The sequence below is a fragment of the Indicator indicator genome, chromosome 23 (assembly GCF_027791375.1).
Source record: "Indicator indicator isolate 239-I01 chromosome 23, UM_Iind_1.1, whole genome shotgun sequence".
In the NCBI taxonomy this organism is placed as follows: domain Eukaryota; kingdom Metazoa; phylum Chordata; class Aves; order Piciformes; family Indicatoridae; genus Indicator; species Indicator indicator.
In genome coordinates, this window is record NC_072032.1 from 16,510,018 (window position 1) to 16,534,135 (window position 24,118).

General features: G+C 46.0%; 1 protein-coding gene across 1 annotated transcript in view; it reads right to left on the bottom strand.

The window, feature by feature from the left end:
- LOC128974880 (maltase-glucoamylase-like) overlaps positions 1-24,118 on the bottom strand; it is a 73,270-nt gene that overhangs the window by 3,549 nt on the left and 45,603 nt on the right. The window contains exons 31-45 of the mRNA XM_054391635.1: positions 23,087-23,215; positions 22,895-23,002; positions 21,813-21,875; positions 20,578-20,712; positions 18,923-19,007; positions 14,982-15,120; positions 13,941-14,074; positions 12,778-12,812; positions 12,566-12,682; positions 11,377-11,525; positions 9,666-9,750; positions 9,464-9,520; positions 7,865-7,989; positions 5,846-5,934; positions 4,411-4,460 (exon numbers count right to left, since the gene is read on the bottom strand). Of these exons, the coding sequence (XP_054247610.1) occupies positions 4,411-4,460; positions 5,846-5,934; positions 7,865-7,989; positions 9,464-9,520; positions 9,666-9,750; positions 11,377-11,525; positions 12,566-12,682; positions 12,778-12,812; positions 13,941-14,074; positions 14,982-15,120; positions 18,923-19,007; positions 20,578-20,712; positions 21,813-21,875; positions 22,895-23,002; positions 23,087-23,215 (1,500 nt within the window). The remainder of the gene's footprint in view (positions 1-4,410; positions 4,461-5,845; positions 5,935-7,864; positions 7,990-9,463; positions 9,521-9,665; positions 9,751-11,376; positions 11,526-12,565; positions 12,683-12,777; positions 12,813-13,940; positions 14,075-14,981; positions 15,121-18,922; positions 19,008-20,577; positions 20,713-21,812; positions 21,876-22,894; positions 23,003-23,086; positions 23,216-24,118) is intronic.

Sequence of the window (24,118 nt, forward strand, 5' to 3'; positions counted from 1 at the left end):
CTTCTCCAGACTGAACAGCCCAAACTCTTTCAGTATGTCCCCATAGGAGAGGTGCTCCAGCCCTCTGCTCATCCTCATGACCCTTCTCTGGACACCTTCCCACATGTCCACTTCCCTCTTGCAATAGGGGCTCCAGAACTGGACACAGTACTCCAGGTGGAGTCTCACTGGAGTAGAGGGGGAGAATCACCTCCCTCGACCTGCTGGCCACACTTCTCCTGATGCAGCCCAGGATCTGGTTGGCTTTCTGGGCTGCAACTTTTTTACTGTAAGGGTCACAGAGCCCTGGAACAGGCTCCCCAGAGAAGTTGTGGAGTCTTCTTCTCTGGAGACTTTCAAGCCCTGTCTGGATGTGTTTCTGTGAGAACTGTGCTAGATTCTATGGTCCTGCTCTGGCAGGGAGGTTGGACTGGAAGATCTCCAGAGGTCCCATCCAACCCCTAACATCCTGTGATTCTGTGGTACAGTATAATGTATTCCCGCTTGCTACCCAAAGAAGCTCACCATGAGCCAGCAGTGTCCTCATGCAGCCCAGAAGGCAGAATGGATATAGTATGATATATAATATAATATCACAGAATCAGTATTCAGGTTGGAAAAGGCCCTCACTCAGATCAAGTCCAGCCCAGAAGCCTACTTTAAAAGGTTCATCCCTAAACCATGTCCCCAAGCACCACATCCAAATGACTTTTAAACACATCCAGGGCTGATGACTCCACCACGCATTACAGCGTCTGACCACTCTTGCTGGGAAAAAATTCTTCCTACTGTCCAGTGTGAACCTATCCAATCGCAGCTTGAGGCTATTTCCTCTTGTCTTGTCTCTACCTGTGAGAAGAGACCAGCACCAGCCTCTCCACAATGTCCTTTCAGGTAGTTGTAGAGAGCAATGAGGTCTCCCCCTCAGTCTCCTCTTTTTTTCAAACTAACCATCCCCAGCTCCTTCAGTTTCTCTTCATCAGATTTATTCTCCAGGCCCTTCCCGGATTCCTTGCCCTCCTGTGCATTGGCTCCAGCACCTCCACATCTCTCTCGTACTGCAGAGCCCCAAACTGGACACATTAGTTGAGGTGTGGCCTTACCAGCACCGAGTACAGGGAGACACTCACCATCCTGCTCCTGCTGAACACAGCATTTCTAATCCCAGCCAGGATGCCATTGGCTTTCTTGGACACCTGGGCACACTGCTTATGTAACATGACATAACATAATATAATCTGATATGTGATATTACATATAACATGAACGTGTCCAGAGAAGGGCCATGAGGATGAGCAGAGGGCTGGAGCTCCTCTTCTGTGAGGACAAGCTGAGAGAGTTAGGGCTGTTCAGTCTGGAGAAGAGAAGGTTCCCAGGAGACCTTATTGTGGCCTTCTAATATCTGAAGGAATCTACAAGAAAGCTGGGAAGGGACTTTTTAGGGTGTCTGGTAGTGATAGGACTGGGAGGAATGGACTCAAGCCAGAGGAGGGGAGAGTTAGATTAGATGTTAGGAAGAAGTTCACCATGAGGGTGATGAGACACTGGAACAGGTTGCCCAGGGCAGTGGTGGAAGCCTCATCCCTGGAGGTTTTTAAGACCAGGCTGGATATGGCTCTGGGCAATCTGATCTAGTGTGAGGTGTCCCTGCCCATGGCAGGGGGGTTAGAACTGGATGATCCTTGAGGTCCCTTCCAATCCTGACAATTCTGTGATACAACATATTGTCCTGGTTTGAGCCTCTGGCTCAGGACAGAAACATAGAATTTACCCCCAAAGGAGTAAATAACACACAGAATTTATATCTATGTATCTGTCATGGTTTAGAGCAGGACAGATTGCTCTAATGGCCCTGGGGCAAACGAAAACTGCTTCACACACAGGACTGGGGTATCGGAGAGTTTAAATGGAAAGTCTGTTCACAAGCTACAATATTACAACGTTACAAGGCATAGTGGTGAGCATAGCAAAGCATATAAAACACAAAGGAATGATGATCTGGGCTTAACACAGAAGCTCATTAAACTAAAAGACTTCATACAAAACCTCCACCAAAGCAGACCGAAAACCCAGTACTCCTTTTCTCCTCACCTGGGGTTTAAACATACATCGCAGGGCTCTTTCTTACCCCCTGTGATGCTTTTAAGACTGTTTTTTAAAATTTTCTCAAAAAGTTCAAGCAGAGAAAGTGAAAGAATGTAAATAAATCACTATTGGTCATAAGAAAGCAAAATAAGGATTATTCTAAACACTTCCATTGGAGAGAGAGAAATATTTAAGAATCACTACTCAAAACAAAGTGTCTCAGTCTCAGCTTGCTCGGCTTCTGTCTGACTGCTCCTTTTCTGGCTGAAGATAACACACCTGCATACTGACCTTGACAAGCTAAGTCTAACAGTGTGATGGTTTGAAACTGTCTTTTTAATTTTTCTTTGCAAAGTTCAGAACAGAGAAAGTGAAAGAGTGTAAATAAGTCACTATTGGGTGTAAGAAAGCAAAATAACGATTGTTCTAAACACTTCCATTGGATAGATAGAAATGTTTAAGAACTATTACTCAAAACAAAGTAGGCACTCTGCAACCTGCAGTCGGGACAGCTTGCTGGGGTGTGTGGCTGCTGTTTTCTTCTTCTCTTCTGGCTGAAGATCACACACTGACCTTGGCGAGCTAAGTTAACAACTTTCTGCTTTAGCTAACTCTGCTTTCTGCCAGGGGCGTCTGGGGGGAGGCCCCTAGGAGAGAGGCCCCTTGGGAAAGATCCCCTTTGGAGGGAAGCAAAGGGAGCTTGGTTGTGCTTTTTTGTTGATTGTATATATTTATAAATGTTGTGAATTTTGTATATTTGTACATATTCATTGCATTTCATCATAGATTGTAGATTCTGCTTCTAAGTACAGCTTTCATTTGCTTCCAGACTGAGCTTGCCTGGTTATTGACGGGGGGTGGGGGGTGGAATTTCAGCTCACACTGACACGAACAGCCTCTCTGCTTCTTGACTCTGCCTTCTGCCAGGGGAGTCTGGGGGGAGTCCTTCTGGCTGGGGGGAGGCCCCTTGGGGAAAGGCCCCTTGGGGAAGAAGCACAGCCCCTCGAGGGGAGGGGGAAGCCAGGGAGCTTGGTTGTGTTTTTCTGTTGATTGTACATATTTGTAAATGTTGTGAATGGTGTCTATTTGTACAGATTCATTGCATTGGATCATAGATTGTAGTTTTGCTTGTAAATATAGCCTCATTTGCTTCCAGACTGAGCTAGCCTAGTTACTGTCAGTGTGGGAGGGGGATTTCAGCTCTCACACTGTTACACCCGCCATTGCTAGGTTGGATTCAGGCTGGCCAGGCCTGAAGCTGCCTCCCCTTGGTTCCTGGCATTAGGCCCAAACAGACCACGATTGTCCTGCAAAAATTAGTCAGGCCTTGAAGGCCACAGATAAGACTGGAACCATCCTCCCCCCACCCCAGATAAGGGAGCTCACTGTGTGCAGGGAGGAGAAAGGGAAGAAAGAGAAAGACTTAGGCTGCAAGTAACTTTGCAACCAAATTTCTAGAGATGCAGGATTTATGGGAGGAAACACAAAGATTCCACCTTCTGGTACAGCTGCTGGACACTCTATACCTTCTGGAGGTCTGCTTTGTGGTTCCTTTTTAAAGGCACCCAGCTCAAACTGGGACAATCTACATACTCAGAATCAGCCTTGGCCCAGCTTCCCAGCTGGGGCACAGAAACCAGGCCTCAGCTAGGCCTCAACTGGTCAAGCCTCCCCCCACTACCACAGAGGCCCAGAGTAGGCCTGAGCTACACAGCAAGAAATAGTTCGTCAGCTGGGCCTCACTCCCACACAAACCAAAGCAATGGCAGCAGCTGCACCATGCCTGGAGCAGAGAGGAGAGAGACAAGGACCTAGCTGCAGAAGTGTTGTCTTTTACATACAGAAATAGAGGATATGGGATGGAAGAACAAATGACAATCGCCTAGGCTTCCCCCTGGGATGGACTGCTTGCCCCTGAAGGAATTTCTCTCTACGGTAGGACAGTTAGTCCTTAACCCACAACACATTAATAACACAATAGAGACACATCTAACAGAGCAATCTAATAAAATAATAATAGAGTGCTAAAAATCAATACAAATTAATATAAACTTATCATCCTTTTTTAGCTCTGTGGACTGGCCCCACTCAAGTCCCTCCAGAGCCCTACTCCCTTGCCCCCTCAGCTTGCCCCCAGCCTGTTCCAAATATCCCTTTTTAATTGTTGTTGGTTTTTTTTCCCCTCTGTAATCCCCAATTCCACCTTTCCCACCATGCCAGAGAAGAGCTCACCCAGCACTGAAGGTTTGGGGCGGTACACAAAATCTTGAGGAAAAGGGGAAATCAAAGCAGTTTGGTTAAAAACAACCCCCCCAGGCACCAAACCCTTATGGCAATGCGACGTACCCGGGTGGCAGTGAATGAGGTCAGCAGGTAGACGCCATCCTCATAGGCATCTGTTAGGCAGAATAAAGTCGGACTTAGTTGATTTTACCCCAATTTAAATTGATTTTACCTCAGTTTTTATTTCTCTCTTAAGTTGAATTCACCTTGATTTTGATTTTTACTTTAATTTTAGTTGATTTTACCTTAACTTGGATTTATCTTGCCCTAATTTTAGTTGATTCTATCTTAATTTACATTTTTACATTAATTTCAGTTGATTTAACCCTAATTGTAATTGATTTTACCCTAATTCTCATTGATTTTACCTTCATTTTCATTGATTTTACCCTAACTTTAAGCGATTTTATCCTGATTTTTGTTGATTTTACCTTGATTTTAATTGATTTTGCACTGAATTTAGTAGATTTGACCTAACTTTAAATATTTTTACCTGAATTTTAGTGATTTTTACCTTAATTTTAATTGATTTTACCCTAATTTTGGTTGATTTTGCCTCTATTACATGTAATCCTTAAACTGTAATTTATATATATTAAATTTGATGTAACATTGGGAACTTTCATTTTAGCTGAATTAATATTTTGCTGTAGTTCAATTAAACAAAATTTCTGTAATTTGTTAAATTTATTCTCTTTAACAATTTTGCTGTCATTTTAGTTTCATTTATTAATGTAATAAATCTGCTGTAGTTTTGATTACTCAAGTGTAATAATTTTAGATTAATTTATTAAATGTAATTTTATATTAATTTAATTAAATTTAATGATTTATTAATTTAATATATTAACATATTTACTTTAATGCTGAATCGATTCTACTTAGCAATTCTACTGCAATGTTATTTTTTTCAATGTAATAAATAGTTTAATTTATTAAATGCAATTAATTTGCTGTAATTTCTTGAATTAATTTAGCAATTTTACTGTCATTTTATTTTAACAAATTAATAAATATTTCAATTTCATTTGATAAATGCAATTGATTTGCATTTCTTTAATTATGTTTGGCAATTTTACTCAGTTTAATTTATCGAGTGTAATAAACAGTTTGATTTACTAAATGTAATAAATATTTTATGATTATTTATTAAATGCAAGAAATATTTTGATTTCATTTATTAAAGGTACACATATTTTATTTTAAATTATTAAATGAAATTAATTTGCTGTAATTTCACAAATTAATTCTGCTCAACAATTTTACTCTCATTTTAGTTGAATTTATTCAGTGCAACAAATTTGCTGTTATTTTAATTCCTTACGTTTAAACATTTTTCTACATTCTTAACTTTGATTAATTAAATGTAACCATTTTGCTGTCCCTTTTCCTGCTCAGGCTCCCATCATGTGCTGCACAGGCAGACAACAAAATTAAATCTTTCTGGGATGGTGACTCAGGAACCCCTCACTGACAGGGCCCTGCCACTGGTGCTCACCGATGCGGACGCCGTCATCCCAGTACAGCTGCCCGGCAGCCAGCTGCGTGTCGCTCAGGGCCACAGTCAGGGAAAGGGCGTTCTGCCGGCTGTGGAGACGAAGAGGGGATCACTTTTTGTGTTCCTCAAGCACCAGCACTTATTTGAGACAATCACAGAATAGTTCAGGTTGGAAGGGACCTCAGCAGTCATCTCCTCCAATCTCCCTGCCATGGGCAGCAATGACTCTCAGCTAGACTTGGCTGTTTAAGGCTTCATCCAACTTCTCCTTGAACACGCCCAGGGAGGAGGCATCCATAACCTCCCTTGGCAGCCTATTCCAGCGTCTCACCACCCTCCTACTGAAGAATTTCTTCCTCAGCTCCAGTCTAACCCTGTTCTCCCTCAGCTTCAAACCATTCCCCCTTGGTCTGTCTCTTGATACTCTCATGAAAAGTCCCTCTGCAGCCTTCCTGTAAGATTCCTTCAGCTATTGGAAGGTAGCTCTAAAGACCTCCTGGAGTCTCCTCCTCTCCAGGCTGAACACCCCCAGCTCCCTCAGCCTGTCCTCACAGCAGAGCTGCTCCAGCCCTCTGATCACCTTTGTGGCCTCCTCTGGACTCACTCCAGCATCTCTGTGTCCTTCTTCTGCTGGGGACACCAGAAGTGGAGGCAGGATTGGAGGTGAGGTCTCAGCAGAGCAGAGTCAGAATCCCCTCTCCTGCCCTGCTGCCCACACTCCTCTGGCTGCAGCCTAGCACATGCTGCCTGCTGCGCTGCATGAGGGCACTGCTGGCTCCTGGGGAGCTTCTCATCAAAGATGACCTTTAATGATCCTGTCCAACCCATTCTGTGATTTAATGCAGGCTATGGGAAGAATCACTGAACTGTTTAGGTTGGAAAAGCCCTTGAAGATCGAGTCCAACCTTTACTTAGCCCTACCAAACCCTCAGCACTACATTTCTGTGACATTTAAATACCATCAGGGATGAGCATTCAATCACCTCCCTGGGCAGCCTGGGACAGTCTTTGAGAAACCTTTAGTCAAGGAAGTTTTTCTCATGTCCAACCTAAACCTTCCCTGGGGTAACTTGAGGACACTTCTCTCATCCTGTCACTTGTTGCTACAGAGATCAACTCCCACCTGTCTCCAACCTCATTTCAGGGAGTTGTAGAGAGCCAGAAGGTCTCCCCTCAGCTTCCTCTACTCTAGGCTGTACACCTGCAGCTCCCTCAGCTGCTCCTCCCCAGCCCTGTCCTCCAGACACTTCCCAAGCTTTATTGCTCTTCTCTGTGCCTGCTCCAGCCCCTCAATGTCTTTCTTGGAGTCAGAAGCCCAAACCCAAACCCAGGACTGAAGCTGTGCCCTCACCAATGCTGAGCACAGGAGACAATCCCTGCCCTGCTCCTGCTGGCTGCACCATTGCTGGCCCAGGCCAGGATTCTGGTGGCTTTCTTGGCCACCTGGGCACACATTGGCTCATCTTCAGCTGACCATTGACCCACACCACCAGGTCTTTCTCTGCTGAGCAGTTTCCAGCCACTCTTCCCCAAGCCTGGTGCCTTCATGGGGTTGTTGTGACCCAAGTGCCAGGATCCAGCATTTGACCTTGTTGAAACTTATCCCATTGGCCTCAGCCTATGGATCCAGCCTGGCCAGGTCTTTCTGTGGAGCCTTCAACCCTCCAGCAGATCAACACTGCCACTCAATTTTGTGTCATCTGCAAACTTCACTGAGGGTGCCCTTGATGCTCTCATTCAGGTCATTGATAAAGATATCAACAACAACAACAAAAATCAAAGAAAACAAAAAGATAAAAAAATGCCTTAAATTTAAGGTGCTCCCACACATAGATTTTTTTCCAGGGCTACAGGAGATACTCTCAAGCTCCATGAACATTAAATCCCCAAATTTTCCTTTCATAGGAGCCCAGAAAAATTTAAGACAGATGAGTTCTGCCAGATTCCTGACTGAAAAATCTGCTCTAAAAAATTGGGGGAGGGGGAAAAAGAAAACTAAAGCCATTCTTCTGCTCATACCTGTAAAATGTGGTGCTGGCAGGGCTCTGCTGGGCAAGGATGTAACCACCACGGATATGCAGGTTGATGTGTTCCAGAGGAGCTGGTAAAGTCCTGAATTGTCCTCTAAACCCAACATATTCATCCTGTAAATGATTAAAAAACATAGAATCAGTTTGAAATAAAATAAATAGTTTTTGAATTACCCTTTAAAAACAAGTCCCAGTGCAGCATCCTGCAACTGGCTTGGGCCAACCCCAGGCACAAATCCAGGCTGGGTGCAGAGGGGTATGACAGCAGCCCTGAAGAAAGAGATGTCAGGGTGTTGGTTGGTGAGAAACTCCAGGAGCCAGCAGTGCCCTCATGCAGCCCAGCAGGCAGCTGTATGCTGGGCTGCAGCCAGAGTAGTGTGGGCAGTAGGGCAAGAGAGGGCATTCTGCCCCTTGACTCTGCTGAGACCTCACCTCCAATCCTGCCTCCAGTTCTGGTGTCCCCAGCAGAAGGACGACACAGAGCTGTGGAGCAAGTCCAGGGGAGGCCACAAAGGTGATCAGAGAGCTGGAGCAGCTCTGCTGTGAGGACAGGCTGAGGGAGTCTGGGGGTGCCTGTCCTGGGAGTGTGTGATGGTTTTAAGACTATGTCTTTAATTTCTTAATTTCAGAAAAGTGAAAGAATGTAAATAAATCACAACTGGGTGTAAGAAAGCAAAATAATGATTATTCTAAACACTTCCATTGGAGAGATAGAAATGTTTAAGAATCAGTATTCAAAACAAAGTCTGGCAGTCTCAGTCTTTCTGTTCTGCTCTGCTCTTCTCCTCTGGCTGAACATAACACCCACCCCTGCATACTGACCTTGACAAGCTAAGTCTAGCAGCCTCTCAGCCTCCTGGGTTTATTTTTCTCTCTCTTTGCATGCCAGCTTTGGGAAACGTTGTGGGGGGGAAGAAAAAGGAGCAGGGGGAAGAAGGTGGCGGCCTCTTAGGGGGAAGCCAGGGGACCTTGTTGTGTTTTTCTGTTGATGGTGCATATTTGTGAATGTTGTGAATAGTGTCTATTTGTACATATTCATTGCATTTCATCATAGATTTAAGTTTTTCCTGTAAAACACAGCTTGATTTGCTTCCAAACTTCTGAACTGAGCTAGTCTGGTCATTGTCAGTCATGGGAGGGGGATTCTAACCTACTACAGGGTGTTCTGCCTGGAGAAGAGGGGACTCCAGGGGGACCTTAGAGCTGCCTTCCAATAGTTGAAGAGATCCTCCAGGAAGGCTGCAGAGGGACTTTTCATGAGGGTGTCGAGAGAGAGGACAAGGGGGAATGGTTTGAAACTGAGGGAGAGCAGGGTTGGACTGGAGCTGAGAAAGAAGTTCTTCAGTACAAGGGTGGTGAGAGTCTGGAACAGGCTGCCCAGGGAGGTTGTGGCTGCCTCCTCCCTGGGGATGTTCAAGGCCAGGTTGCAGGCAGCTTCAAGCAGCTGAGTCTAGCTGAGAGGCATCCTTGACCATGGTGAGGAGATTGGAGGTGAGGACCTCTAAGGTCCTTTCCAATCTGAGCCATTTTTGGCGTCTATGATTCTATGAAAAGCTGCCAGCAAGCAGCCCCATCTGCAGGTCCTTACCGTGTGGAAGTCGTACCAGCGGGCGTTCGGTAGGTAGGCACTGACCTCTCTGGCCCCCTGCAAATAGGTCTGGGTTAGTCCTCGGTCAAAGCCAAAAACTGGAGAATAGCTCAAGTCCCTTCCAGTATTTTCATCAGGTTTTTTCTATTTTCTCCAATTTCCCCCCCAACTTCTTGGCTATTTCTGTTCCCAAGTGCTTCACCTGTTCCAGCACAGGGCTGATGAGCAACGCTGGGCCCCACAGAAACTGGCGGTAGATGTCCCACGTTGCTTTGTCTTCCACAAACCTGCCAAGGGACAGAAGCATGGTCAGACCCTCAAGGTTGGACTTTCATGGAATGATCAGATTGCTTTGGTTGGAAAAGACCTTTGAGATCATAGAATCCAAGAATGGCTTGAGATGGAAGGGACCTTAAAGACCATCTGCTTGCAACACCACCCCTGTGTATCAGTGTGAGAGCTGAAATTCCCCCACACTGACAATAACCAGGCTAGCTCAGTCTGGGAAGCAAATGCAAGCTGTATTGACAAGCAAATCTACAATCTATGATGAAATGCAATGAATATGTACAAATAGACACAATCCACAACATTTACAAATATATACAATCAACAGAAAAGCACAACCAAGCTCCCTTTGCTTCCCCTGAGGGGACCTCCCAAGGGGCCTCCCCTCCAGACCCTCCTGGTAGAAAGCAGAGAAGTTAAAAAGCAGAGAGGCTGTTAACTTAGCTCGCCAAGGTCAGTGTGTTATCTTCAGCCAGAAAAGAAGAAGAAGCAGCAGCCACACACCCCAGCAAGTTGCCCCGGCTGTCCCTACTTTGTTTTGAGTAGTAGTTCTTAAGCATTCTTATCTATCCAATGGAAGTGTTTAGAACAATCATTATTTTGCTTTCTTACACCCAAGAGTGACTTATTTACACTCTTTTGCTTTCTCTGCTTGAACTTTGAGAAGAAAAATTAAGACAGTTTCAAACCATCACACCCTGTTATGGGCAGCAAGACCTCCTACCAATCATACCATGTTTGCTAAGATCATCCAGTCCAAGCATTCTCTAACTCTAACAAGGCTGGGACTAACCCATGGCCCTCAGCACCACACCTCCATGGCTTTTAAAGCCCTCCAGGCATGGGAACTCCACCGTTGACCTGGCCAGCCTGATCTAAGTCATAACAAACCTTTCAGAGAAGAAATTTCTCCTAATGTCTGACCTAAACCTCACCTGGCAAGACTTGAGGCCACTTCCTCTCATCCTATCACTTGTTCCTTGGGAGAAGAGACCAACCTCAACCTCATTCCAAACTTTTCTCAAGGGAGTTGTAGAGGGTAATGAAGTCTTCTCTCAGTCTCATCTCCTCCAGGCTAAACAACACCAGCTCCCTCAGCTGCTCCTCACCAGACCTGTTCTCCAGAACTGATTTTTGCTGTTTTAACAGAAAAATCACTGGAATGGGGGAAAAAAAACCCAACTTTTTATGAGGAACACAGAAATCCTGTGGTCTTCAGTGGAAATTCTGGAATCTTGTCAGTGGAGATCTTCTAAGTGGTCATCAAAAGGTAAGGGGTCAAGAGGGCAGGGGGCAAGAGGATTGGACCAGATTTGTCAATGGTGCTCAGGGACAGAGCAATGGGCAACAGACACAAACTGGAACCCAGGAGGCTCCTTCTGACCAGGAAGAGAAAATTCTTTGGTGTGAGGGTGCTGGAGGCCTGGAGCAGGCTGCCCAGAGACATTGTGGAGTCTCCTTCACTGGAGAGCTCCCAAACCTACCTGGTCATTGAGATCCTGGGCAACCTGCTGTGGGTGCTCTTGATGGAGCAGTGGGGTTAGAATGGGTGATCTCCAGAGGTGCCTTCCAACCCCACCATGCTGGGATTCTGTGACGTCTGGAGAAGGAAAGACCACACTTACTCATGGAGGACAGGACGGATCACGGTGCTCCCATGGGCATGGGCTTCAAACATCAAGGTGTAGAGATAGGGCAAGAGGCTGTATCGGATGTTGAGTACTGTCCTGGAGAGGTCTTCAAAGGTTGAATTCCAGGAGACAGGATCTTGCCTCTGGAAAAGAGAAATAAGTCAATTTTTGAACAGGATTAATATGATGGGAAGAGATGAACTGATGACATGGGGTGGGATGGGACGAGAGGAGACTGAGACGAGAGGAGGCTGAGACGAGAGGAGGCCGGGAAGAGAAGAGACTGAGATGAGAGGAGGCCGAGAAGAGAATGAGACGAGAGGAGGCCGGGAAGAGAAGAGGCCGAGACGAGAGGAGGCCGAGACGAGAGGAGGCCGAGACGAGAGGGGATATAAAAGCCCTCATGCCCACTGTCTTCTTTTCACCTTATACACCACCCATAAATTCACAGCAGTGACCATCTTGGTGGCCAAGAGAAAGGCTGTGGCTCTGTCTACCTGGGCTTCAGTCCTGAGCACCAGGGCACTGCCTCCCACAGCATCCTCCTAGAGAACCTGGCTGCTCATAGCTTGGGTGGGTGGATGATTCACTGGGGAAAAACTGGCTGGTGGCCAGGCCCAAAGAGTGGTGAGGGCTGGAGTTAACTCCAGTTGGTGGCTGGAGTTGCCCATGGTGTTCCCCAGGGCTCAGTGCTGATGCCAATTCTCTTTAACATCATTATCAATGATCTGGATGAGGGATCAAGGCCACCTCAGTGAATCTGCAGGTGACACTAAGTTGGGTGGTCTGCTGGAGGGTAGGAAGATTCTACAGTGGTCTGACCAGGTTGGATCCATGGGCTGAGGCCACTGCTTGCTCATGGTGAGTTTCTCATCACCTAAAACCTGAAGGCTCTTTCTTCAGGGCTGCTCTCAACCCACTGTGCAACCAGCCTTGGTTTGTGCTTGAGGCTGGCCTGAGCCAGCTGCAGGACCTTGCACTTGGACTTGTTGGCACTCATGCAGTTGTCCCTGAAGTTTAGTCATGTAGAGGTGGTTGGATTAAGTAGAATTGCAAGATGTGAAAAATTGACTTTATTTTAAATTTCTGGATCTGGCATTTTTACCAAAAATAGTGACTAACAAAATATGGGGAATGGGGGGGAAAGGGAAATTAAGAAAAAAACCAAATAAACAACTCTCACCCTCCTTTTGTTCTCATTGTGGTTCCTTGAGTAGGGGTAGAAAGCACCAAGCTCCATCCAGCGAGCACACATCTCGTACTCAGAGTCTCCAAAGAAGCCACAGATGTCTGCTCCAGTCTGAAAGGGTGAAGCCAACAGCAGCCACTGACAAAGCTGCACACTTTTGTTAATCAAAAAAATAATAAATAAAAGGCAAGAAATCAGGAGCTTACATAAGATATTCCAAAGAGGCTGAAGTCCAGCATTCCTGCAAGGAAAAAAAGAACAAGGAGATGAGTTCAATAATTAAAATGGTTTTGGTTTGGGGAGGGGTGAGCAGATGGAGAATGAGACAGGGAGAAGTATATCCAGAATTCCCTCAGGCATGATGGTTCTGAAGGAGCAAAGCAGCAGATTTGAGGCAGGGAGGTGACAGTGACTGAATTTGAGTCCAATTCCTGAAGGCAGCATCGGGGGTGCTAAGAATTCATAGAATCATAGACTGGTGGGGTTGGAAGGGACCTCTGGAGCTCATCCAGTCCAACCTCCCTGCTCCAGCAGGGGCACCCTCAGCAGCTTGCCCAGGAGCATAATGGCCAGGTAGGTTTGGAAGCTCTCCAGAGAAGGAGATTCCACAACCTCTCTGGGCAGCCTCCTCCAGGGCTCTACCTTCCTCAAAGTCAACAAGCTGCTCCTGATGGAAATTCCTGGGTTCCAGTTTGTGCCCCTTGTCCTGTCCTGTCCCTGGGCACCACTGAGAAGAGTCTGGCCCTATCCTCTTGCCCCCCACTCTTTAGCTCTTACTGAGCATTGATCAGATCCCATCTGGGGCTGCTCTTCTCCAGGCTCAATGGCCCCAGGTCTCCTCACAGAGCTGCTCCAGGCCCCTCAGCATTTTTGCAGCTTCTGTTGGACTCTCTCCAGCAGTTCTCAGTCTCTCTTGAACCAGGGAGTCCAGAATTGGACCCAGGGCTCCAAGTGTGATCTCACTAGGGAAAAGTAGAAGGGCAGGAGAACCTCCCTCAACCTTCTGGTCACACTCTTCTTTGTGCACCCCAGGACACCATTGGCCCTCTTGGCCATGAGGGCACATTGCTGGCTTATGAACAACTTGTCCACCAGTACTTCCAGGTCCTTCTCCATTGAGCTGCCTCCCAGCAGGTCCCCTCCTCACTGGTGCTGGGTTCAGGAGGTTGTTCCTCCCCAGGGGCAGGACCCTGCCTTTGCCCTAGTTGAACTTCACAAAGTCAAAAAATGTTTAAGATCAAAACTGCTCCAGAAGAAAGTGACTGGAAGTTCTGGGTGCCCAACTGAGCAGCCTATTTTTTTTCCCAAAAAATGTGATTACTGAGGAGGAAAGCAAGAAGAACCATGGTGACAGGTTGTGCCAGCTTACCAATGATGGATTTATAGAGCTGGTCCCAAGCTGCAGTGTTGTCCCCAAGCCAGTGTCCTGCCCACCTTCCACTGGAGGGGTAGGTTGAGCGTGTGATGATGATTCCTCTCTCTTTTGTGGCCTTCTGCAGAGCTCTGGGAGAAGAAACCAACAGGATGAGAACCAAGATGATTGTGAAAGGTCTTCTGCATGATTCCAAAACTAAAGCTGGTCCTCAAGAGCACGAGCAGCCACAAACCCAACCAAGATGGGGCCTTTTCTTGGGATCCACGGTGCTCCACAGGGTTGAGTGTCAGCCAATCCATGGTTAAAAATGGATTGGCCAAAGGTGGAGGCACCAAATGAAGGATTTCCAGTGAAGGCTGAGAAAAGAGCAGCCCAGTGGAGGACTTAGGATCACAGAATGGTTTGGGTTGGAAGGGACCTTCAAGATCATCCAGTTCCCACCCCCAGGTTTCTGGTGGGAAACCTCCCACCAGACCAGGTTGCTCAAGGCCTCCTCCAACCTGGCCTTGAACATCTCCAGGCTTGGAACTTCCACAATTTCTCTTGGAACCCTCTTCCAGGTCAAGAGGAGGTCAAGAGTGTTAAGAAATTCTAAAATGTGAATGAATTGCAAATTATAAATTAGGAATTCTGGAATTATAAATTATCAAGAACACACGAGAAATTAGCAATAAATCATAAATTATGAATTGCATGGAAATCATTAGAAATTTGAAATAGAAATTTGAAAATAGATATGCAAATGGAAATCATAGAAATAGAAAGAGAAAAGAGAACTAATAGAAATAGAAAATAGAAATAGAAAACAGAAATAACAGAGATAGAAAATAGAAATAACAGAAATAGAAATAAAAATGGAAATGGAAATAGAAACAAAAATTGGAAATGGAAATTAGAAATAGAAATAATAGGAATAGACACAGAGCGAAGCAGATAAAGGAGTGCCACTGTCTGCCACAAGACTCCAGCCTCCAGCCTCGACTTTCCCTCCTGTTTGTGCCAGAAGCAGCGAGCAGAAGCGGAATGCCAGCGTACACCAGGGTGGCCTTGGTCTCTGACCAGCCGTAGAGGTTGTGGACGTCGTAGTGCCGCACTGGGGTCCCGTCTGGGAGGTGCTGCTCTCCTTCCATGCAGGTGGTATTGAAGCTCAGCCCCATCCACGGCGAGCCCAGCTCTGTGGGACAAGGAGAGGGGACACTTGCAATGGGAAAGTCACAGCCCACCAGGCTGGGATTGTGAAAAGACAGAATGATGGGACCCTGCTGGTTGGAAAAGAACCTTGAGATCATCCAAAACTACTTGGACATCATCCAAGTGTAGTTGGAGATCATCCACTTCTAAGACCATTACTAAACCATGGATGGTCCTCATGGCACCACATCTCTGAGGCTTTTAAACACCTCGAGGTCATAGACTCCAACCAACCACCTGACACGACCATGGCTATCACACCATGTCCCCACATGTTTCTTGAATACCTAGAGGGATGGGAATTCCACCACCTCCCTGGTCAGCCTGTGACAGTCTTTGAGAAAGCTTTTGGTCAAGAAGTTTCTTCTCATGTCCAGCTTAAACCATCCTTGGAGCAATTGGAGGCCATTTCCTCATGTCCTATCACCTGTTACCAGGGAGAAGAGACCAACCCCCACCTGGCTGCAGCCTCCTCTCAGGGAGCTGTAGAGAGCAATGAGGTCTCCCCTCAGCCTCCTAGTCTACTCCAGGCTGTGAAACTCCAGCTCATTCAGCTGCTCCTCCCCAGCCCTGTTCTCCAGACCTTTCCCAGGCTTGGTTGCCGTTGTCTGGACCTGCTCCAGAGCCTCAATGTCCTTCTTGCAGTGAAGGGCCCAAAACAGATCAACAAAGCCACCTACTTTGGTGCCAGTTTCCATACCTGGAGCTGGGTCCAATACTCAACCCAATATTTGAAGTGTGGTCCCCCCAGTGCTGAGCACAGGGGGACAATCCCTGCCCTGCTTCTTCTGGCCATACTATTGTTGATCCAGGCCAGGCTGCTGGTGACCTTCTTGGCCACCTGGGCACACATTGGTTCATCTTCAACCAGATGTTGATCAACACCCCCAGGTCTGCTGGCAGTTTCCTGCCACTCTGTCCCAAGCTTGGAACCTTCATGGTTCAAATTCAGGACCCAGCACCTGACCATGTTGAACCTCATCCCATTGGCCCCAGCCCATGGATCCAGCCTGGCCAGGTCCCTCTGTGGAGCCTTTAACCCTCCAGCAGAACAACACTGCCGCTCAATTTGCATTATTTTGATTGGTTGTCTCCTCTTCTTATATATTTCTGTGGTTATGTTTTTTTTCTACTTAAATTAAAACTTTTTTGTTTTTTTGAAACTGAATCTCAAAAAATTGGGAAATGTTGAGATTCAGGTCCAGAAATCTGGGAAATGCTGAAATTCAGGTCCAGAAACTTAGGAATTTGGAAAGTTTTACTTCATAAATGGATACATTTCTGATATTTTATTTCATAAATCAAGGAAATGCCAAAAATGAGTTGCAGAAATCGAGGAAATGTTCATACTGGATGTCAGAAATTTGGGAAATGCCAGTTTTCTCTTTTAGAAATTCTGGGAGTTCACCAATTTTGTTGTATATTTTTAGGAAATGCTGAAATTGCATTTTAGAAATTTGACTCCAAAAATTTTGAAAATGTTTAAGCCAAAGTTCAGAAATTTTGGAAAATCCAGAATTTTATTTCAGAAATTTAGAAAATGCCAAAATTCTCTTTTAGAAGTTCTGGGAGTTCACCAATTTTGTTGCATAATTTTAGGAAACGATGAAATTGGATTTTAGGAATTTGCAGAAATTTTGGAAATGCTTCAGCTGGAGTTCAGAAATTTGGGAAATCACAGAATTCTATTTCAGAAATCTAGGAAATGCCCCAAAATTCTATTCCAGACATTTCAAAGTCAATTTTGAAATTTGAAATTTTATTTCAGACGTCATGGAAATCATGGAATGTTAGGAGTTGGATGGGTCCTCTGGAAATCATACAGTGATAACCCCCCTGCCATTGGGCAGGTTACACAGGAACACATCCAGGTGGGTTTGGAAAGTCTCCAGAGAAGGAGACTCCACAACCTCTCTGGGCAACCTGCTCCAGGGCTCCAGCACCCTCACACCAAAGAAATTTCTCCTCATGGTGAGCTGGAACCTCTTGGGGAACCTCCTGGGTTTCAGCTTGTACCTGTTGTTCCTTGTCCTATGACTGGGCACCAAAGAGCCTGGCACCTGCATCCTGACAACCACCCCTCAGGTATTTATAGACAGTGAAGAGGTTCCCTCTCAGCCTTCTCCTCATGAGACTGAACAGCCCCAGGGCTCTCAGTCTTTCTTCACAGCAGAGATGTTTCTGTCCCTTCATCATCCTCTTAGCCTCTGTTGGACTCCCTCCAGCAGATCTCTTGAACTGAGGAGCCCAAAACTGGATACAGTATTCCAGATGTAGTCTCAGCAAGGCAGAGTACAGGGGCAAGAGATCCTCCCTAGACCTGCTGGCAACACTTTTCTTGCTGTACCCCAGGATGCCCTTGGTCCTCTTGGCCACAAGGGCACATTGCTGTCCCATGTAGAACTGTCTACCAGCACTCCAAAGTCCCTCTCCAGGGAGCTGCTTTCCAACAGGATCACCCTAGCCTGTCCTGGTGCCTGGTGTTAGGCCTCTGTGAAATTTGATTTCAGAAATTCCAAATTTATCTTTCACAAATTTGGAAAATGATTTTAAAAATCTATTTCAGAAATTTGGAAAATGACAAAAATTCTATTTCAGAATTTTTGGGGGCACTGAAATTCTATTTCAGAAAGTTAGGAAATAATAGAATTTTATTTAAAAAATTTTAGGCACTCCAAAATTCTATTTATAAAATTACAGACATGCTCAAAATGAGTTTCAGAAATATAGGAATTGCTGAGATTTGATTTCAGCTGTTTTGGAAATGTGAAATTTAATTTCAGAGATGTTAGAAATTCAAAATTCTGTTTGAGAAATTTGGCAAACGTTGAGAATGGATTTGAAAGTTTAGGATGTGCTGAAATTCTGCTTCAGAAAGTCCGAATTGACTGAAATTCTATCTCAGCAAATTAGGAAATGCTGAAGGTTAAGTTCAGAAATTCAGGGAATTCTGAAATATAAGCCCAGAAATGCAGGAAATTCTGAAATTTAAGTTCAGAAACTTAGGAAATTTTGTAATTTATGTTCTGAGAGTTAGGATATTCTGAAATTTAAGTTCAGAAATTCATGAAACTCATTTATGCTTAGAAATCTAGGAAATTCTGAAATTTACACTTACAAATTTAGGAAATCTGTAATTTGTGTTCAGAAATTTAGGAAATTCAGAAATTGGTGTTCAGAAATTTAGGAGACTTTGAAATTTAAGTTCAGAAATTTGGGAAATGTGAAAATGTTAAGTCCAGTAAATTAGGAAATTCTGAAATTCATGTTCAGGAATTTGGGAAATTCTGTAATTTATGATCTGAGATTTAGGAAATTCCAAAATATAAGTCCAGAAATTTAGGAAATCGTGAAATTGATGTTGAGAAATTGAGGAGATTCTGGAATTTAAATTCATAAATGTAGGAAATGCTGAAATTTAAGTTCAGAAACTAAGGAAATTCTGAATTTTACATTCAGAAATTTAGGAAATTCTGGAATTTAAATCCAGAAATTTAGGAAATTCTGGAATTTAAATCCAGAAATTTAGGAAATTCTGGAATTTAAATCCAGAAATTTAGGAAATGCTGAAGCTGATGTTCAGAAATTTAGAAATTCTGAAACCTAAGTTCAGAAATTGCAGTGGACTTTCTAGTAGAGGTTCAAGTTCAGATTTGGAGGCCTACCTTTGATCTTTTTTGTCCCATCTAGGCTCTAAATAAACCCAGGATTTTTTGGGCTAGAAAATACTTTTAAGGTCATCAAGTCCACTCCCATCCCAGAGTGACCCAAAGCATCAGACTCACGTGGCATGTAGGGGGGGAAGTTCAGCCTCTGGTTCCTGCAGCCATCAACGGCACCGCTAATGAAGTTTGCAGGTTCGTTCATGTCCTGCAAGGAGGAAGGGGAACACCAAATGAACAATTTTCTCTAAAATTCAGGCAATTTGTTCCTTTTTGGGCTGATTTCAGTTTTTTCTCCTGCTTTCTCTGTCCCTTGGTAAGCATGGTATGGGAGGCAGAACCTGGAGCTTTTCTTTATCAACTCTCTTTCTGGATGAGGGCAGATTTGCCTCTGTGAAAAAGTGAAATCAATTGAACCCAGCTCCAGGTACGGAAACTGGCACCAAACTAGGTGGCTTTGTTGATCTGTTTTGGGCCCTTCACTGCAAAAAGGACATTGAGGCTCTGGAGCAGGTCCAGACAAGGGCAACCAAGCCTGGGAAAGGTCTGGAGAACAGGGCTGGGGAAGAGCAGCTGAGTGAGCTGGAGTTTCACAGCCTGGAGTAGACTAGGAGGCTGAGGGGAGACCTCATTGCTCTCTACAGCTCCCTGAGAGGAGGCTGCAGCCAGGTGGGGGTTGGTCTCTTCTCCCTGGTAACAGGTGATAGGACATGAGGAAATGGCCTCCAGTTGCTCCAAGGATGGTTTAAGCTGGACATGAGAAGAAACTTCTTGACCAAAAGCTTTCTCAAAGACTGTCACAGGCTGGCCAGGGAGGTGGTGGAATTCCCATCCCTCTAGGTATTCAAGAAACATGTGGGGACATGGTGTGATAGCCATGGTGCTGTTGGGTTATGGTTGCAGTCTATGATCTCAGAGTGCTTTTTCAATCCAGATGATTCTCTGGATTCTATAAATTACTGAAATCTCTGAACTTGATAATGAAGGCTCTTGGCCTTGCGGCTGCTGGTGGTCCTGTGGTTACAACAATCCATCAGAGACAGGGAAAGGGAAAATGATGAAATCCCAGAATCCCAGCATGGTGGGATTGGAAGGGACCTCTGAAGATCATCCGGTCAAACCCCCTGCTAAAGCAGAGTCAACCACAGCATCTTGCCCGGGATCCCAATGTCCAGGTGGATTTGGAATCTCCCCAGAGTAGGAGACTCCACAACTTGGTCTGGTAAGAGATTGTCCCTGCTCATGGTAGGAGCTTGGAACTAGATGATCTTGAAGGTCCTTCCCAACTCAACCCAGTCTCTGATTCCATGAAGAACGTCACCACTGCAGAAAAGCCAACAGGCAGGTCAGAAGGAAATAATGATTTGAGAAAGTCTGAGGTGTTTTAATTGTACAACAAGGTGAAAAAAATCCTTCTTACAAAGAAAGGTGTCCAAAGGATATAATTTTGGATTACAGAAGAACCTTTGGACACCAGAAGAAACTTCTTCACTGAAAGGGTTCTCAAAGCCTGGCACAGGATGCCCAAGGAGGCAGTTGAATCCCAATACCTGGAGCTGTTTCAAAGTTTCAGAGATATGGTGCTGAGGGCCATGGTTGAGCACCAGCCTTGGTTGAGTTAGAGAATGGCTGGACTGGGTGATCTGAAACATCTTTTCCAAACAAAACCATTCTGGTGGCCTCAGGGAATTGGTAAGGTTTTGAGGTGTTGCCAACCAGTCTTAGGGTTAAAAGACACAGAGAAATCTCAGGAATTGAGTCATTTTTTTCACACTTACAATCCAGAGGCCATCAAACTTCATGCTCAGGGATGCATTTCGTGGGTTGGAGTAGACCTCAGCAATTTCCCTCTCCCACCATTCCTGGGTGGAATTGCGCAAGAAATCTGGAAAGGCTGCGTGGGCTCGGTAGAGCTGTGGAAGGAGAAGAGAAACAAAGCACTGAGACAGGACCAAAGGGTTGGGATTTTCATTTAACCTCTTAAAACAAACAGAAATCTGGTTTTTTTCTTTCGAAGTTCATAATTTTCCTGCAGTTTGTAGATGTTCTGGCAGAAATGTTGGAGAGTTTCTGCCTCTCGCTCCAATGTTATTTAGGATTTCTTGGTGTTAGAATCCCAGAATGGCTCAGGTTGGAAGGGTCAAGGCCTCATCCAACCTGGCCTTGAACACCCCAAGGGAAGAGGCATCCATAACAGTCTATTGGCAGTCTATTCCAGAGCCTCACCACCCTCCTACTGAAGAACTTCTTCCCCAGCTCCAGTCTAACCCTGTTCTCCCTCAGCTTCAAACCATTCCCCCTTGGCCTGTCTCTTGACACCCTCATGAAAAGTCTCTCTGCAGCCTTCCTGCAGGATCCCTTCAGCTATTGGAAGGCAGCTCCAAGGTCCCCCTGGAGTCTCCTCCTCTCCAGGCTGAACACCCCCAGCTCCCTCAGCCTGTCCTCACAGCAGGGCTGCTCCAGCCCTTGGATCTCTTTTGTGGACTCGCTCCAGCATCTCTGTGTCCTTCTTCTGCTGGGGACACCAGAAGTGGAGGCAGGATTGGAGGTGAGGTCTCAGCAAAGCAGAGTCAGAATCCCCTCTCCTGCCCTGCTGCCCACACTCCTCTGGCTGCAGCCTAGCACATGCTGCCTGCTGTGCTGCATGAGGGCACTGCTGGCTCCTGGGGAGCTTCTCATCAACCAACACCCCCAAGTCTCTTTCTTCAGGGCTGTTCTCAACCCCCCCTCTGCAGCCAGCCTTGATTCATGCCTGGATGGGCCTGACCCAGCTGCGGTACCTTGCATTGGGACTTGTTGAACCTCATGCTGTTGCCACTGGCTCATTTCTGAGAACTTCATGAGGTTCAACAAGTTCAGGTGGGAAACTGGTCTCTTTTTGCATCCAACTTCTGATTTTTCATCTAAGATCAAATTTTTTTCAGCCAATTCCATCATGTCAAATGTCCTTTCACGACTTTGCTGCTCCCTCCCTGTTTGTGTCAGTCACCTAAAGATCTTAACATTTCCTTACCTTCACCTGAGTTTCTACATCCAGGCTGCTATTGACTTCTACATTGGGAAGATCTGGCCAGACCTACGAGGGGGAAGATGTTAAAACAACCAAAAAAAACTCCAAAAAACCCCCCATATTTTAAAATAAATGTCAACATAAAGAAAGCTTTTCCACAACAGCAACTAGTGGCAACCCAAGCTGGAGCCATCACCAACGCTCAATGTGTCAACTAAATCTGGGGTTAAGAAGTGGTGCTAGAAGTCCTCTCCCCAACATGTAACCTGATGTGTTAGTTATCAGCATTTGGATTATTTTATTCTCAAATCCTGGGGTCAGTTTTGGGCCCCTCATGCCAGAAGGACATTGAGGCTCTGGAGCAGATCCAGACAAGGGCAGCCAAGCCTGGGAAGGGTCTGGAGAACAGGGCTGGGGAGGAGAAGCTGAGGGAGCTGGAATTTTACAGCCTGAAGTAGAGGAGGCTGAGGGGAGACCTCATTGCTCTCTACAGCTCCCTGAAAGGAGGCGGGAGCCAGGTGGGTGTTCGGCTCTTCTCCCCAGGAACAAGAGAGAAGATGAGAGGAAATGGCCTCAAGTTGTCCCAGGGGAGGTTTGGGTTGAACATGAGGAACAATTACTTCCCCTTAAGTGTTGTCTAAACCTAGCCTGGGTCAGTGATGGAGGCCCCATCCCTGGAGTTGTTTCAAAGCCATGGAGATATGGTGCTGAGGGACATGGTTTAGTGGTGACCTGGCAGTGCTAGGTTCATGGTTGGAGTTAATGATCAGCCTCAAAAGTCTCTTCCAACCAGAACCAAGTGATAGGACAAGGGAAAACAGCCTCAAGTTACACCAGGAGCTGTTTAGGTTGGGGATTAGGAAAAATTTCTTTTCTGCAAGAGTGATCAGGCCTTGGAACAGGCTGCCCAGGAAAGTGGTGGAGTCACCGTATCCTGGAAGTGTTCAAGAAACCTGTGGACATGGAACTTAGGGACAGGGTTTGGTGGCCACGGTGGTGTTGGGTTGAAGGTTGGACTTGATCTTCAAGGTCTTTTGCAACATGAACGACGCTCTGGTAAAAGAGGCAGCATCCCAAAGCAGCACCTTTCCATAGACAATGTCATTGCTGTTGGGCCACTTGATGAAGACATCCTGCTCCAGGCCTCGGGTGAAGGTCAGGTAATCGCTTTCATTAGCGGATATGGCTGGGTCCTGAAATGAAAAGGGGATACAATTTTATGGGTTTTCTTTCCTGTTACACTATGATGTCACCTCAAAGCAGGCCTGGACACTCACCAGGATGAGGATGAACCTCATTCCTTCTCCATGGATCTTTTCAATCAGAGCTGGCAAGCCACTGAAGTGTGGGCTGAGGGTGAAGTCCAGTTGCCGCAGCATGTAGTCGATGTCTGAGTACTGCACATCCTGCAGTTCACACACACAAGACACTGTAAGAGGGCTTTGTTCTCATCATCTGCATGATGTCATCTACCGGCAGCTTCAACCATTGGCAAAATTAGACAAAACTCCTCTTTTTTAATATTTATTTTAGTTTAATTTTGGTTTCCTTCAACTGTAAAATTGGAATCTGCTGCAGCTTGAAGCTGAGGCAAACACAGACACCCTGAATCCCAGAATGGTGAGGGTCGGAAGGGAGATCCTCCAGTCCGACCCCCCTGCTAAAGCAGGGGCACCCAAAGCAGCTTGCCCAAGATCACAATGTCCAGCTGGGTTTGGAATCTTCCCAGAGAAGGAGACTCCACAACCTCTCTGGGCAGCCTGCTCCAGGCCTCCACCACCCTCACACCAAAGAATTGTCTCCTCTCGTTCAGGTGGAACCTCCTGGCTTCCCGTTTGTGCCTGTTGTCCCTTGTCCTGTCACTGGGCACCACTGAGAAGAGCCTGGCCCTGTCCCCTCACAGCCCCTTTAGCTGTTGCTGAGCATTGAGTAGATCCCCTCTGGGGCTGCTCTTCCCCAGGAGTGCAGACCTGGACCCAGCACTCCAGATGTGGCCTCCCTTGACCTGCTGGCCACACTCTGCTTCATGCACCTCAAGCATGCATCACCACATCAGCCTTCTTGGCCATAAGGGCACACTGCTGGCTCATGGAAAACTTATTGTCCACCAGTACTCCCAGGTCCTTCTGCATGGAGCTGCTCTCCAGCAGGTCACCCCTCACTTGTCCTGGTGCAGGGGATTGCTCCTCCTCAGAGTTAATTTAATTTCTTCCTTTGGGTTTCTCTTTAAAAGGCAGAAAAAGCTGAACTATGGCATCAACCATAGCATTAATTTTGCTGCTTTCAATTAGAAAATGCCCCAAAGCCAG